The sequence below is a fragment of the Saccostrea echinata genome, unplaced genomic scaffold (assembly GCF_033153115.1).
Source record: "Saccostrea echinata isolate AGI-Se365-2 ecotype Australia unplaced genomic scaffold, CSIRO_AGI_Sech_v1 ptg000011l, whole genome shotgun sequence".
NCBI classification, from domain to species: Eukaryota; Metazoa; Mollusca; class Bivalvia; order Ostreida; family Ostreidae; genus Saccostrea; species Saccostrea echinata.
In genome coordinates this window covers 2,200,444-2,218,524 of record NW_026889760.1, presented here as the reverse complement: position 1 = coordinate 2,218,524, position 18,081 = coordinate 2,200,444, and the positions used below count along the sequence as shown (strand labels likewise).

Here is an 18,081-nt window from a genome sequence, read left to right as displayed (position 1 = left end):
TATTTTATCATATTTTTTTAATTTCCATTTATAAAATATATAAATATAACATGTATGGACATGACATTATCAAGGAACCCCATTCAGACACACACAAAATAATTACTGTATATCGCAATTGCTTTATTTATAAAGCACTATTCCTTCAGATTCATATTTACATCCATTGCTGAAAATTCAAGAGAAGTTATTGCCCTCTATCATTAAAGATAAAATTTTAAAGTTACTGAAAATATTAACGTTTTTACCGTAGTTTTCCTTGATAGTAAACTAAAGTTACTTTACTGAATATTTTTGATAGGAAGGAGACACATATAGAATTCTTAAACGAAAAAAGCAAATATTCAGATTAATTAAAAATCTGAGACATGTTTGAAAAATACAAATATTCAATTATAATTTCCTTCCGTTTTTTATACGTAATTTTATCATTAAAATCGAACCAAACACTGATCAATTGAAGCATCAAGATAAATGAAGAGGATGAAGATAACGAACAGTAAGCAATACCACAATTCCTATTAAGAATTTTTATTTCGAAAGGAGCAAAAACGCGAACCCTTTGAAACAACAGAAGTGGGATCATTTATCTAGGAGGAGTAAGTATTCTTATTAAATTTTCACTTCCAAGGACTAGAACATCACTAAAACGTCTTTAATGTCAATAAGCCATAGAAGTAATTTTTTTTTAATCTCCCATTGCTTTGGTTGATAAAGTAGGCGAAAAATGTTTCATACGTAAAAGATACAAACGATGCACAATCTTCGATTGAAAAGTTACACATTCATAACGTCATATTCATATTGAAGTTCAAACTTAGACCCCCCCCCCCCAAATTGAAAAAAAAATTATTATAACTGTGTTTTTCACATTCAGAATGCATACCGGTATACACCTTCCTTTACGCATGTGCTATATATTGACATGTATTGATTTCAAAACAGTGTTTAATGGATAATATAATGTGTAATGACATAACGATTACAATACAAATAATGATACCCCTGTCAGATCTACATTGAAAGAGAACGTGATGAGAAAAAATATGTTTAAAAACACTTTCCAAAACTTGTCAATTTATCTTTCCGTCAAAATAAACTTAAATAAAGGAGCAAAAGTTCTCCAATATTCTTGAAAAAAAATGAAATAAAGTTATTGTTTTTAGTGTAAATAAACACCGGTGGCATCAAAATTCCTACATTCAGGAAATTGTTTGGGAGCTCTTGGAATAAAAGGAAAAGATTCATTGAGTACCAAAGCCATTCCCTGTAGCGAATGAATCTCTATGTGACAATGTATGAACCAGAGTCCCGGATTGTTCGCTTTAAACCTTATCACCGCGTAGCCTCCATCTGGAACAATAATGGTGTCTTTTCGTGGAGGGTTGTTCAACTCCAGACCAGGTATGTTTCCGTTCAACCATGTCTTGTCCCTCCATGTTGCATTATAACAATAACTATATTCATTTTCAAGGTTTTTGCCACCGCTACAGTCAATATCTCTGTTTTGATTAAGGAGAAATGCATAGTTTTTATCGAATGTTCCGTATCCCATCTTAACAACATGAAATGAATGTCCATGCATATGTATAGGATGAAACCATCCGGAGCCCATGCCCATGTGTGAAAGCACAAGTTGCACAGTATCCCCATTCCGGACGTGCAGAGACTGTGTGCATTTACAAATTTGTCCATCTTGGCATCTTCCTTCACATAATGTGTTTATCTCCTGTGGTTGTGTTAAGGCTGACACTGACGGCATTTCGAATTCTGTTCCACTCACAGATGGGTATATTCCAAAAAATCCAAAATTCAAAAAGTGTTCTTGAAACCTTCCTGGAATATATGGAGGTGCTGGGTCGTCATCAGTGCTAGACTTAAGGTAATCAAATGGAATGCATTCTATTCCTTTGACAAACCCAAAAGAAGAGAACGGACAGTTTAGCACACGACAAGGATCATATTCAGAACATACACCTCTCTCAGAGTGTGGTTCGACTTTATCAGCACCTTCATACCTCAAAATGGCTTCTGCAATTGTGTGTCGATTACTCTCGAGAGTTTTTCCACGTACCCAATAATTACCAATTGAACGAATTGCCTCGAGGTAAAAATCAAATCTTTCTCCTGGATTAATTATAAAAGATTCCACAACCATCGGTTGAATGGGATAACCGTCTGATTCTATGACAGTCAAATAATGACCATCAACTGATATTCTGAACGGAAAATTGGCACCTGTTGCTAAAACACGAAACCGATACTTGAATCCTTTCTTTACATGAAATACTTCCAATGGTGCACCATTGTGATTCTTTGTTTCATCATCCGAATAATACCTCCCTTTACCATTTATTAAAGCAGAATGGAAAACCATACGACTAAAAATCATTCCATCATGTGACCTGGATGATGGACGCCACATTCTATTCTCGATGACTTTGTGTTCATGTAGTATGTTTTGTTTTACTGAGTCAGAATCATGGTTCCATTCCATTACTTGTAGAATATGTTCCTCAATAGGATTTTGCTCTCTCTTTCTCACAATGAAAGCACCTGCCAATCCATTCGATCTCTGTGATCCAGAATGAGAGTGATACCAGAACGATCCACGTGGATACGCTTGAAATTTGTATGTGAACTTTTGTCCAGGTAGAATTGGACATTGTGTAATGAAGGGTACACCGTCCATATACGGTGTGTTCCGTTGATGGAGTCCATGCCAATGTATGGTCACTGAATCAGAATGCATCTTGTTAATAACATGTACAATCACTGTTTGACCTTCATACACAATAATATCAGGACCAGGGAGTGTTCGATTGGCGACTGTAACCACTCGGGGTTTCTCCCAACCGTCAGCTGTTATAACTTCATCGGACGGAACTGGTGAAGCGGACGTTATATTTTTCACGTTATATCGGTAAATTTTTCCGTTAGCAGGGAATACTGCCGATAGTCTTTCATGTATCATTGTTAAGTAATTTTCAATAATAAGAGTTGTTTCACATTCTCCAGCATTCTGGTCACAAATATATCCAAAAACCAAATTGAATGGTAAAGTCCACAAAATGTAAAAACAGATAATGCAAATATGAGCCATCTGAAAAATCAAAAATAAAATTAAAAGAAAATTTTTGCCGCCAGCACACATAAAATTTCTAGTAATATATTAAAATACATATCATTTGGCAGGAACACGATATTGAAGGGGATATATTCATATTACCTAAATACATCATTTTTCACCTTTGGTTTGCAAAATCTGTACACTGTAATTGTAGAGTAACCGAAAGCGAAAGAAATGTTCAAAATGTTTGAAATACAGAATAGGGAATATGTTCAGAAAGTTTCACCAAAAATAGCTGTAAGAAGGTATATAGGAACATAGCTTCACTACCTGACATTTAGATAGACGACGTTTTATCAATTAACAATTAACAATAGTTACTTTCGTTCATATGTCGACTCGATATATCTAAGGGTATTAAAGACAATACAGAGTCTGTCACATCTGTTTAATATTTGGATGTTTTACTGACTATAGACGATAATAGTCAAATAGTCCAGCTAATAACAAAACTGAATTACAAACAAGATGACTTCAGCTTTTCCATCGTCAACTTCCCTTATCACCTGCACATCATCTGTATATGGTGTTTATGTCTCCAAACTGATTCGATAGGCAAAAGCATGTTCTGAGTACGATCAATTTTTAAACCGAGGCAAGCTACATGTACTAACAGATAAGTTGATGTTACAAGGATTTCGACAACCCCGTTTAAAGTCAGCTTTTTGCAAATTCTACGGTCGTTATAACAATAACCTTGTTTGCAAATATAACCTAGCTTTGGGTCGTATTTTTTTAACATGTTTGATACCATTTTTTGGGTCATTGCTTTTATACTAAATTTGACTACGGAGTACACCTAATCAATACATATGGCTCATGGCAGGTGTGACGGGTTGACAGGGGATGCTTACTCCTCATAGGCATCTAATCCCACCTCTGGTGTTCCCTGGGGTCCGTGTTTTTGTCCTGTTCACAATTCATTTTGTTTATGGATTTATGAGATTGATTACATTTTGATATCTTCCCATTTACATCCAATATGATCTTTTCCGTTGTAGAAGTACTTGTTTGTCAAGAAGACCAAGAGCATTAAATTAGAGATTTACATGTATTAATCATCTTTTTGTATTCAAATTTAACTTGTAAAGGTATCTATGCCTAGTTACATAATTTTCTATGTAACTCTTTTGTATAAAATTTTGCTATCCCTTCTCTCTCTCTTGAAATATGCCAAAGATTCACAATAATTTAGAAACAATTACCATGTAAACATTGCTGAGTTAAATATGTTGATTTTTAACGCGGAACAAAAACAGGTAGAATGTTTTATTCAAGGTAATTAAAATCTGATTAGTATTTGGGGATTTAATGAGTTTAAATTATGGGGACTTGTTTTGATGGCTGTGTGTCTTGTGTATCATTTAATTGGTTAGTTGTCACATTTCAAATTTAAAAACACTTCCTATGAATTTTAATTTTGAAGGAAAAAAAAAAAAAATAAAAACCGCATATACAGTAAAAAGTGTCGATTAACAGGTTGTAAAAATTTTTCCGATCGATTAGTCGATTAATCGTTGCCATCCCTTAAAAATATAGCAACAGTCTCGTTTGAAGTCATCATTTCGCAAATTTTATGGTTGATACAATGACCTTGTCAGCAAATACAACCTATCATTAGGTCATATGGTGACTGACGTTTTTCATACTAATTGTTAGGCCATTATTTACACAATGAATTGTCTACATATTTTTCCGTTTTTCCCGATCATGACAAGGAGCACAAGGTGGGTGTGACAGGTCGGCAGGGGATGCTCACTCCTCCATGGCACCTGATCCCACCTCTGATGTTTTTGGAGGCCCCTGTTTGCTCTGCTCCCAATCTGTATTGTTTAAATTGAAGTTGAGCTGGAATACTGTTCGTTATCTCCGAATTTCATCTGAAATTAAGTTTTCAGTAAATAATAACAATTAATAACATATTTGAAAACACAAATTTCCTTTTGAAGTAAATTTATTATCATCAGATAGAAAAAAGGTACATAATTCATTTTTATGCTCCCGTATCGAAGATTCGGGGGTATATAGTTTTTGCCCTGTCCGTTCGTCCGTCCGTCTGTCTGTTTAATTGTTTGTCTGTCCGCAAAAACTTTAACATTGCCCATAACTTTTGATTGGTTGGAGCTATGGCTTTCATATTTCACATGTGTATTCCTTGTGACAAGACCTTTCTTTGAGTACCACCATATTTGACCTTTTGACCTTGAACTTGGAGTTTGACCAAGTTTTGCAATTTTTTCACAACTTTAACCTTGGCCATAACTTTTGAACAATTGGTGCTAGGGCTTTCATACTTCACATGTGTATTTCTTGTGACAATACCTTTCTTTGGGTACCACCATATTTGACCTTTTGACCTTGACCTTGGAGTTTGAACTACTTTTGAAAAACTTTTTTAACATTGGCCATAACTTTTGAACGGTTGGTGCTAAGGCTTTCATACTTAGCATAGGTAATCCTTGCGACAAGACCTTCCTTTGGATACCAAAAACTTTGACCCTTTGACCTTGGAGTTTGACCTACGTTTGTAAAACTTTAACATTGGCCATAACTTTTGAACGGCTGGTGCTAGGGCTTTCATACTTCACATGTGTAATTCTTGTGATAAAATCTTCCTTTGGATACCAACAACTTTGATCTTTTGACCTTGACCTTGAAGTTTGACCTACTTTTTAAAAACTTTTACCTTGGCCATAACTTTTTAACAGGGCTTTCATATTTCACATATGTAATCCTTGTGACAAGACCTTCCATTGGATATCCTTTGACCCTTTGACCTACTTTTGGAAAACTTTAACCTCGGACACAACTTTTGTAAAGTTGTTGCTAGAGCTTTCATATTTGACATGTTTTTTCCTTGTGACAAGTCATTCCTTTGGATACCAACAATTGTAATCCATTGACCTTGACCTTGGAGTTTGACCTACGTTTGAAACACTTTAACCTTGGTCATAACTTTTGAAGGATTGGTGCTTCAGCTTTCATATTTCACCTGTATATTTCTTGTGAGAAGGCCTTTCCTAAGGTACCATTAATTTTGACCATTTAACCTTGACCTTGATGTTTGACTTACTTTTGAAAAACTTTAACCTTTTCCATCTCTATTCAATGGTTGCTGCTAGGGCTTTCATATTTCACAGGTATATTTCTCGAGACAAGACCTTACTTTGGGTACCAACATGTTTGATTTGCATTTGAGAAAGTTTAACCTTTGCTATAAGTTGCCATACGGGGGCATCAGTGTTTCACAAACACATCTTGTTTCTTATTTGTTTTTTTAAATAGAAGTCATATGTTTTTATTTTAAAAAGAAAGAAAAAATACGAAAATGAAACAAGTTTACGCTATTTAATGAAAAGGTAGAATTAATGTATTTTCCACGGGAGCATAAGTTATATGACATAATTTGCAGGCAAAACATAGATCTATCGATATTCTTCAGAATTTATAAATAGTTAATATAAGGGAGCACAATATGAACACTATTATAAATAAAGTTCTTTTTAAAATTCTTCTGAATTAATTTTTCCACACACATTTAAAATTACAAAATGTTAAAGAAAAACAAGTACATGTCTAACAAATTGCTTAACTTACATGACCAAGAGATGATCATATTTCCAGATAGACATAGGTTAGTATGCAGTCCAATTTACTTTCAAATCTGCATTTAGTTAAAATGCCTCGAGATTACCTGTCTTTATTTTTCTTTCCTGTTTCTAGCAAATGTCAAATATTAGTGCTCCCAAGAATCTAATTTAAAATCGTTTAACTTGACAGTAGTACTAGAATAACTGTCTCCTTTCTACCAAGTTACTAAATATATAATAATAATTATACTGTTCATTGTTAATCCTTTAATGAAAGTGTGATTAGACCACAATTCAGTTACTGGATGCTCAAAAAGTAAAATAAAATTTGATAAAGACATAAAAAATCCTGCATGATTGATTTTTGATTTTAAAGGAGGGAAATGCGGATTCATCCATTCTTTAAATGTAAGAGTTGAACCATAACTTGAAAGTTAATTATGTAGTAATTAAATGAAAATTATGATTACTCATGGATTTGTCACAATTCATAGAAAAATTTAGTATTGTAATTCATCATCAATTTGACAACTTACTTTCATTCCTTACAAATTTATTTTGATATATGAACTGTATATATACTAGGACCTTTTGCATACAGAACATAACGATGCAGATTCTGTTTTTCATATTTATCAATTCTTTGTTATCATTGAAAATTCATCGATTCACAATGTTTTACTCAAAATTGCCTTACAAAGATATTCGAAAAGCATTTTTTCCCCCAATTTATTTGAATATTATCATTTAAATTCGATGCTCTAGAATTTGAAAAAAAGATAATTAATTTGTTTTTAGAGGAATGCTCTTACCTTCAAGTGTGTATTTCCTCTTTTGTAGAGCAATAATACGTCCGAGTTTTTACTTATTCTTTCAATAAAGTTTCGTTAACTTTGTATTAGAAATCCATACATCATTGTTATAAAACTAGATATGTTATAATGAGATTTAAATATTTTAATTTAAACGAATTCCTTATTTAATTGCAAATGTTTAACATGGTCTAGTGTTTTGAAGTTATATAAAGAACACCACCAACGAACATATTTTATCATTCCAAATACGAGACCTTACGAAGATTAAAAAAAATTGGCGAATTAACATGTGAATAAATTTCACATATCAATTTGTCACTGCAGATAAATTTATGCATCAACTTTGATTATATCATAATTTTATTGATTGCACTTTTATTTATGGAATGCATTTATTATATTTAATCTCGTCATATTGCAAATATATTCTCCTAAACAGAAAACTGGCTGCATTATGAGAGCATTCATTAAATGTTGGTAGAAGGACTTTAACATGATTTTGGGGACGTCTGAATATTTCTGATCGATTTTTGGAATGTTTCGAAAATATTTGTTTTTTCTGCATATATATATATATATATATATATATATATATATATATATATATATATATATATATATATATATATATATATATATATATATATATATATATATATATATATATATATATATATATATATATATATATAGTAATGATTATAATAGATTTTAAAAATATATTAACATTGTATTTGCTGTTTTGAAACCGTTATTGTTTAAAGTTGATATTTAACAGACTGAGAAAAACAACAGTTTTGAAGAGTTTGGGAAAATTATTTCGTCATATATATGTAAATGGCATTTATAGGCATGTTGCCCTATTCGATCAGACTTTTTTGGAGTAATTTTTTTAAGAATTTGATATTTAAAAAATATTCCTACGCCTAGCATTGTACAATAGACAATACCAAACAAAAGAATTCTTAAGCATATTTAATTTATACTTACTGTTTAGCTATTCCATTAAAAGTGCAAACTCTTATGCAGCAAAACTGAATCAACATGATTGGCACTGCACTGTAATTTTAGTTCTGTAAATTTTCATCTTTGGATTATCTGATGGTATGTACGCAAATAGAATTTGTGCAATGATATTAAATGTCCAGAGAAGTATGGCGGGGATAATTTATCTTTTATTGTGTGGTTCCTTCATGTTCATTTTGTTGTTGTATTATACATTAAGGAGTAGATTTATTTATTCTAATTAAAGATTTTAATTCAAAAGTGTTATTAAATGTGCAACCACAATTAATAACGAAGCTACGACCGTCACTCACGATAATATGATTAATATTCAAGCTCCATTCTATGAATTCAGTTAAGGTTCATTAATAAAGGAACTTTACTTGAAGATTGCTCGTCGGAAGAAAGAAATGAAAATCGAATGTAGTGATTAAAAGATAGCAGAAATTAAAGATTAAGAAAAGGGGAATATTACACTTGCCTTACATTCGTCAATTTCCTTTAATACACAAACATTTCAATCAAATGAATATCAACAATTATAACTGACAGAAGAATTGATTATCCTGTTTTTTGTTCAAATCTTGTTTAGCTTACAAATATCAAACATCAAAATTACAAACTACTCAGCAGTCGACAAAGTATTAAAAGAATATAATACACTGAATTAGGAGGTTGACCGACATTACAAAAACATTATAATAATTTAATGCAATGGAGTAGGAATGTCATAAAAATTGCCACACTTAGGAAAGTTCATAGGAGGTTCGGTAATATATGGAAAAGATTCATTCAGCAGAATTGACATGCTTCCAGGAAATTGATGGTCAACAAGGCTGTGCAATAGCCACAGACCCGGATTGTTAGCTCTAATCCTAATGACCACATATCCACCACTGGGAATAATGACTGTATCCTTGTTAGGGGGATTCTTAAGGTTAAGCCCCGGGGCATTGCCGTTATGCCAGGATGAATCACTCCAAACTACGTCACTACAGAGGGTCATTTCTTTGGAAATTTGTATGTTTCGTTTACATTTAATGTCTTTATTCGGAGAAATGATATTCCCATTGGTTTTGTCAGTAACCGGAAATCCCATTTTCAAAAGCTCAAAAGAATGTCCATGCAAATGTATTGGATTCGCCAATCCGTTCCCCAAACCAAAATTTGTTAGAACCAAATGCACTGTTTCATTATGATAAAGGCTTAAAGAATTGGTGCACTGACATAGTTTTTCCTCACTGCACTGGGCTTTGGTGCAGGGTTTGGTAATGCTATTTGGTTGTGTCAGGGCTGCGCCTTGTGGGAACAGAAACTGTCTGCCATTTATAGAGGCTGCTGCTGTTCCAGAAAATCTAAAGTTTAAAAAGTATTCTTTAAAGTGACGTTTACTTATTAACTGTGGAAAAATAGACGGCTCTCTGGAATCTGCTTGATCAATTGTTATACATTTTGTGTTTCGCTCTTCTGGATAATGTTTGAATGGACAATTAAACACCAAACATAAATCTTTCAATGTGCAAAATTTTTTCGATGTATTAGGGTGTACTGCATGAGCCCCTTTGTATCTTAATATAGCTCGCACCTCAACTTTATTAACTGTTTCTATAGCTTCAGCTCTTATCCAGAAGTTTTGTATCCCCGGGTTTATTCTTTTTACAGTAAACTCAATCCTCTCTCCAGGGTAAATGATAAAGGAATCGACAGATAGGGACTTGATGCTGTATCCATTCGATCCTATTATTCTTAATGTGTGACCATCAATAGAAATTCGAAATGGTAAAGTTGCTCCAACATTTATTGTACGGAACGGATTAGATGTCTCAGATTTATGGACTCTAATTATAAACACGTGGAATGGAATTGATTTTCCTCCTCCTCTGCCATTTATAAGAGCATTATCGGGTGAGAAGGTGCCTTCAGTAGATTTTTTTGGTGAATTAAATGTGTCAATATACAGAGAACTTGCCATAGGTGAAACATCTGTTTCATGCTGCCCGTCATACCAGTCTTGAACTTGAAGGATATGTTCAGGATCATCTTCTAATTTGGGGCGAACAATTAAAGCCCCAAACGCTCCATTAATTCTCTGAGATCCTGCAGTGGAATAGTACCAAAATGTTCCTTTCGGATATGCCTGAAATTTGTATGTAAATGATTGTCCAGGAAGAATGGGGCACTGTGTTACAAATGGTACCCCATCCATAAAGGGTGTGTTTCTTTGATGCATTCCATGCCAATGTATGCCAAGAATTTCCGACGGCAATTTATTTGTAACCTTGATAAACAAGGTTTGTCCCTCATAAACTATTATATCTGGTCCTGGAAGAGTCCCGTTGAAAACTACTAAAGGTTTCTGAATGCCGTTTGCAATAATAACCTCATCATTAGGAATTATGTCTTCTTTAGTTGCTGTTTTCAAGTCAATATCGTATGGATAGAGTTTACCTCCGTACGGGATAACTTTTCCTGCTTTTGGATGTAACATGGTTATCTTATGTTCTACGATAAGTGAAATTTTGCAAATGGACGCCATTTTATCACACACGAAGCACTCTGTTGGAGGAAAGGCAACAAAGATGGTCACCAAAAATATCAAATGGATCTACAAGAATAAGATATTTTTTTTGTATTAAAAGCAAGTATCTGATACATGTAAATTTATTAGCTACATGTAAATCAATCACTTTTGTTGTCTATATTTCTAGTGTCTCATACTTGGTATTAATGATTGCTAAATGACTGCTTATGTAATAGTGTTGCAGCTTTAAGTGAAAGATGTTGATTTTATAAATTTTATAAATGCTGACTGACTTTTTTCATACTAATTGTTAGGCCATTATTTACACACTGAATTGTCGACGGATTTTTCCATTATTTCCCGATCATGACAAGGAGCACAGTGCGGATGTGACCGGTCGGCAGGGGATACTCACTCCTCCATGGCACCTGATCCCACCTCTGATGTCTTAGAAGTCTGTGTTTGCTTTGCTCCTATTTGTTTTAATGGACTTTTGAGCTTGAATACTGTTCGTTATCTCCACATATTTCATTTTATAAATCAAAATACTTCAAGTTATAATTTGTTTCATCATAAATCTTGTGCAAAAAAAAAGTCAAATATTGTCACTGAACACAAATATAATACTCCAAATTGAATGTATGCAAATAAACTTAGCGAATGTAATGAAATTTCGCTCTGCTTTAGTTATAATATTCAAACATCTCAACATTCAAGTAATGACATACAATTAACTTAATTGAATTCACAAATTTTGACATGAAACATTTTGAAATAATGTAAATAGCAATGCTTACCTTCATCCTTATTCTAGATAGTGTCAGGCAGATTATGAGAGTGATATTTAATATGGATATGACCTTTATAAATGCAAAATTGTGAATACTCCATGACTTACTTAATAGCCATTCATGAATAAATTTGCATATCTAATGAGGTATCAGGAGATAAAAAAGATGCAACAGGTGACAAAATCATGTACATGATTTTTATTGCTTTTCAGTTATGATTGGATTAGATTGATTGGTCTTCCTTTGATACGTTTATGTATAAGTTATATGTACCAATTAAATGAACTTATAATTAACTGTTATAAATCGTTCTAATCAATGAAATGCATTGATGATTTATATTAGTCAATCTAAATTTAGGGTGACTGTGTTAAATCATTTTCCAATGAGAATTACTTTCAAAACCTTGATAGATTATATCATGCATGCTTGAAGGCACAAAAGAACTTTGAACAAAATTCTAAATTTTACATCTTTAAATTTTGTTTAAATTAAAAAAGCATATAAACTCAAGACATGCAGTTTACCATGTTTATGATGAAACAAAATTTAAGAAAAAAGAAAACTTTCTTTGCCGGATATCTTTACGTTTCTTTTAAATTAAATTTGTTTTATGGAAAGGTCCTTTTTGTAATATTTATATATGTTACTGATTAACATCATTTTTGCGCTTATAATAATAATGATAATAAAATTTTACATGTCTTTTATATGTGAATGCACAAATTGATTTTGAGATTATTATTGCAACTGAAATTCATGAAAAATTCTTCAATTAGGTAAAATGTGCATATTAAATAAACAAAGAGATTGATGACAAAAAAATCATTTCCATTTCTCGCAAGACTTAGACAATGCATGCATTATTAAACCATATTTTTGTAAATGTAAACGTGTCATATAAAGCTGAATTTTAAATTGCAAATCATATTACCTACAGAGTAAATTTCCCCGATTTCCCAAATGCACTTTAGTTGTGGAATGTGAAAGAATCATGATCATTAATCAGACTTCTCTAAGACACTTCATAATGACACCAAGATCTTATTAGATAATAAAAAAATAAATAAATAAATGAATAAAATAAATAAATAAAATAAAATAAATTCGGGAAAAAAGTCAGAGGCAGTTCTTGCAACTTAGGGTGAAATGACTTATTACATTAAACTCTAAACGAATTTTATAGTTTCACTAAGGAAAAACTCGCAGACTATGGAAATGCTCAAACAGGCCGAAAAGACAACATAAGTTCAGATTACCTGTTTTTTAAATGGAACAAAAGCTAGATTCAGAGAGAGGAAAGAAGCATTTAATGCTGATTTTGGTCCGGGTGTCCAAAGTCAGACTCATCAAAGAGTATGTTGCTCTTGTGCGGTAGAAATTAAACTCCGACAAGCGAATTTGGCTACTTAAGCCAAGAGAGAATCCTTATACTTTGCATATCAGCCGTACATGAAGTATACATGTAAAGTCATATAAACAAGCTGTTAAGTCAGTATTCAACACCAGGGTATCTCGTCATGAAAAGTGTATTGAGATAGAGGGATTGAACATGGAGAAGTAAAGACGATGTCGAACGTCATAAAATACCAACAGCGGCAGTTGCGGGTGATCATATGTCTTTTGTATTTAACGACACATTGGCAAATCATTAACGTATCCAGCTAGAATTTTCAAATTTTCTTAAACTTTTGTTGTTTTATGTTCCTCATAAGTTTTGTACTCACAGTTCTAATTTTATCGGGACTGTCTACGAATTTTTTGATAACCCCTCGTACAAATACTCAGTGCCTAAATTCACTTAATTACATGAAGCATTCAGGCTGTAACAAGGAATAGAAACATTCATGTATTTTGACCAAAACATAAAATTACAAAGAGGAATAACTCTAGAACCTCTACTGTGAAAACTACACCGATTCCCTTTTTCTTAAAATACTGAAACATCTGTTTTTGGATACTCGACTTTTCTAAGATTCAATGATAAACCTCTTTATCTCTGGGGAAGCAACGTCTTTGCTTGTGATTTATCAGCATTATCAATGGTCTTATAATAAGTATTTTTGAAGGCAATTAATCGAATAATGTGTTATAACTATCAAAAAAGTTGTGAATTAGTATCCAATACCCATGAAAAATAGTTTGATGTCGTGATTGAATTAAATTAAAAAAGAAAATGTAAAGTTTTAACATATACAGTTTGATTTTGAAACTGGGCCCTTATTTATTATCCTACAAAACATCAACCTTCATAATATATCCTGACTGAGTGTCTGTAAGCAGGATTTCTTCTTATAAAGGAAAGGTATGAAAATTAAACTATTCTATCCCCCAGTCATCCTCTATATACAAAAGTTATCCCCCACAAAAAAAACACCCCCAATGTACGAGTTTTCGTGCAACATCAATTACAAAATACAGCTTTGTTTTAATACGTCTGAAATGTCAGACGTTTGTTCGCAGTTATAAATGTTCAATAATGATTTGCATTAGTTTAAATCAGATGAAGCATAAAAATGGGAAGGTTCAATATTTTAAACGTATAAAAAGAATACAAACCACACACACATGCATGAAGTATACACTAATGAATTCAATCTTGAATTTTATATATATATATATATATATCTATATATCTATATATCTATATCTATATATATATATATATATATATATATATATATATATATATATATATATATATATATATATATATATATATATATATATATATTCAGTGGATGTACTTTATATGTACATTTGTATACAAAAGTAAATTGAAATATTCTCTCAATGTAATTATACTAAGCAGTCCAGTGTAAATACGAATATAACCCCTTTAGTATAATGACCACAGATCATTAGAAAGAATGAACGGTCATCATTCTACGGGGTCTTTTTTCCATCTTGACACACAGACACTTTTTAAAACTAAATTAGTTTAAATAGCTAAAAGATCTTATCAATTAAAAACAAAATAAATAAAAAAATATCATATGGTAAATAACATTATATGAGGACATTCCAAGTTATTATCAAAGAAAGTGTTTGATAATGAATCATATAAAAAAATATGCAAGGAATATTACTGAAAACTGTTTTAGAGGTCAATTACCGCGGATTTTGGCGCCTGGAAATTATTTCTGGAAGTGCTCGCCTTACGCTTTGTGACAATAATATCTTTGATCCGTTGGATTGATTCTTTTTGACCTTAAAATAAAACAAAGTTGAGGTTTAATGTTGTTAACCATCTCGTGTCTCGAGCGTAAGTGTTAGTAACAATATATTACAACAATATAAAGATTGATTAATTTACACGTCCAAATTTTAAATATAATTGATTAATAGTAAGATACAAATTATAAAATCTTTATATTTAATAACCAAGTAATTTAAACTGATAATGATAGCGAAACAATACACAGTGATCCGCCATTAAACAATGACGGTCATATTTAAAACTTTTAAGGTTTGCCGAATATTGCAAACCATAATACTTGCCAGTGCTGATACACTCCCATGTGTATCTACCACCATGCAGACAAAACAAAACAATTATAGTGATTAAGCTCATCTAGTAAACACACTACATTCTTTCTCACATTGGCCTCTCTTGTTCTTTTAAGAACATATACATGTTATGTAAAAAGATAAGGTATTTATTATATATTTTTAAAGATTCATTTTTATTATAAAAGATAAGACTATCTGACCATTGAAAACTATGAGAGTACTTCTTGTATTATACATTAAAAATTCATGTATAATTCTTTCTTTTTTTTTAAATCTATCTATCAATAACTTTATTTACAGTGATTAATTATCATAGGTGAATATCAAAGGGGAAAAAAGCTCTCAGCAGAGTATAAATTTCCTTGAGAGATCAATAGAGCTCTGCCCAGCAACAGAACACTCAGTGGTCCAAAATTTCACAAATGTGGTAAACACACCCTTGCTCACAACAAAATTTTACTCTTTGTACCTCCTTAGTGTCCAGAATCAGAAAAGATTTTCAAAAAAATATTTCATTTTTACTTTATGATAAATAGAATCCTACCCTAACACATGAATCCCTGATAAAGGGGGCAAGAGTTTCACAATTTTGGAAGAGGCACCCTAGCATATCAAAACCATGCTCTTCGCAGCACAGTTAAGGGTACAAAAAGGAGGCGGGGAATGTTTACTATGACATAACACAAAAATACCAGTTCTGCTAAATAAACAGGGGAGAGAAGATATTTAAAGAATTTATACAGTTTCACTAATATTATATGATCAATAGAACCCTATCCTTACACCGGATTTCCTGACTCAGGGGCGATGTTTCACAACTTTGGAAGACTAAGTTTATCTGTTAAAAACCCAGAAGAAAAGAAGATTTTCAAAGAAAGCATTCATTTTTACTATATAACTATATAATCAATAGAGCCCCATCACTAACACCAAACCCCCTGATCCAGGGGCCATGAAATTACAATTATGGAAGAGGTACCCTTGCTCATCATAACCATGCACTTAGTTTCTTCGCTTAATACTCAGGGACAGAGAAGATTTTCAAAGAATTCATGCATTTTTACGAAATAATCAAATGAATTCCGTCCTTAACTCAGGGGACATGAATTTCACAATTTTGGAGGAGTTACAGTTACCCTTGCTCATCATAACAATGCATTTAGTTTATTTGCAGGGGCAGAGATTCTTAAAGAAGTTATGCATTTCACTTTGTGATTAATAGAGCTTTGCCCTAAAACCGGAAGTCTTGGTAATGGGATAGAAGCATAATTACCTATTACAATCATGCTAACAGTTTGACTGCTTGGTGTCCAGAAGTAAAGGACATTTTTAAAGATTGCATTAATTTTGATGGTTTTGACCCCTTCCCCCTCCCCTCGTGGGGATGAATATAATAGATTTTGTTCCCCTTCGCCCATAGTTGCATTATGCCAAAATTGGTTGAAATTGGTTCAGGTGTTCCAGACAAAAACAGATAGCAATAACCTAAGTGACTCAGGTGACCTAATAAACTGTCTCTCTCAATATACTTATATTGAAATTAACAGTCATAATTATATTTTTTGTTTTCGTTTATATGGTATTTTTTGCCCTTTCCGCAACCCATAGATCGCCCTTTCCGCATGGTCCCTTAGTTATTAAGCAATAAATATGTTTAAACCTAACTTTATTCACGATTAATAATTCAAAATGTTGATTTAAATCAAAACTCAATTCTTAATGAGAATGCTAAAGATTCTTTTTGAATATGAAATTTTAAGTAAAACATTTCAGTACTGCATGACCTTAAGCGTAAGTGACGGGAGGGAGACAGGAGAATAAACTTTAACTCGAATCTGTCCTTAGAGAGGTCACTCGAGGGGTATATCTATATTTAATTACTGCATGTTGTCATTATCAGAATTTAATTGATTTCCCTAAATGAGCCTCGCATGCAAAGTGTCCCTTTTAACGTTTTTTGATTCAACTTGCCGTAGAGTTTCTCAGTTTTTCTGGCATCTATTGTTATGAGTTAATCTTGAACTGACAATACATTAACTCAAATACCTACATATTGACAGATTAATAGATAGACAGGCAAAATTTTATATTACAAATTCACTATACCATTTGGTAATTGCCTGTATTTTAGGAATCTACTGTTCTTAGATAAATTGTAACGTATTAATGGACAAGAAATAAAGGGAAATTATGTGTATACGTTGTTCTGAACAAAGGTAATTTACATATATTTAGAGGGCACACTTAATTATTAAAAATTTACCTATTCTAGAAATTCTTATAACTTTCAAATAAAACTTTCCTATAATTTAGTTATTAAAAATAAAATAATGAAGAAAAAAATATCGAAAGTTATAATTGATTATATAAAACTATGCAACAATTTTCAAACACAGACATGTGCACCGTCACAGATGGCTTATCACTTTGAGATGGCTTAAAAAAACTTTGCCCCACTTCCCGAATTTCTTTTTATTTACGTGTACCGTCACTCTGGTATGTGTTTGTGATAGCATTTATTCTTAGATATTACAGCGGGTATTTTTTTCTTCAAATTTAACTCGCCATTTACGCAGTATCATCCAGCGAACCTTTAAATCGACCCAGTTTTACATTGCTCATTGTTCTTTCGCACTACAAAATCGGAGATTCCTTGCTTCAGTGCTTATGCATATGGCAAATACCAAATACCATACACTGATACAGGATGTGTATT

The 18,081-nt window shown here is 32.2% G+C and overlaps 2 protein-coding genes across 2 annotated transcripts; both read right to left on the bottom strand.

Moving 5' to 3' along the window:
- Positions 1-930: 930 nt before the first annotated feature.
- On the bottom strand, positions 931-7,625 carry LOC133184913 (uncharacterized). Its single transcript, XM_061319981.1, has 2 exons — positions 7,533-7,625; positions 931-3,103 (listed from the first exon to the last, which is right to left on the bottom strand). The coding sequence occupies exon 2, from the start codon at positions 3,101-3,103 to the stop codon at positions 1,163-1,165; it is 1,941 nt and encodes a 646-aa protein (XP_061175965.1). The 5' UTR covers positions 7,533-7,625; the 3' UTR covers positions 931-1,162.
- Positions 7,626-9,112: 1,487 nt separating this feature from the next.
- Positions 9,113-11,121, bottom strand: LOC133184799 (uncharacterized). Its single transcript, XM_061319874.1, has one exon. The coding sequence runs from the start codon at positions 11,074-11,076 to the stop codon at positions 9,247-9,249; it is 1,830 nt and encodes a 609-aa protein (XP_061175858.1). The 5' UTR covers positions 11,077-11,121; the 3' UTR covers positions 9,113-9,246.
- Between the last annotated feature and the right edge of the window lie 6,960 nt (positions 11,122-18,081).

Bases quoted from the DNA above. Each gene is read 5' to 3' on its own strand.
- LOC133184913 (XM_061319981.1), bottom strand. From the start codon at position 3,103: ATGGCTCATATTTGCATTATCTGTTTTTACATTTTGTGGACTTTACCA.
- LOC133184799 (XM_061319874.1), bottom strand. From the start codon at position 11,076: ATGGCGTCCATTTGCAAAATTTCACTTATCGTAGAACATAAGATAACC.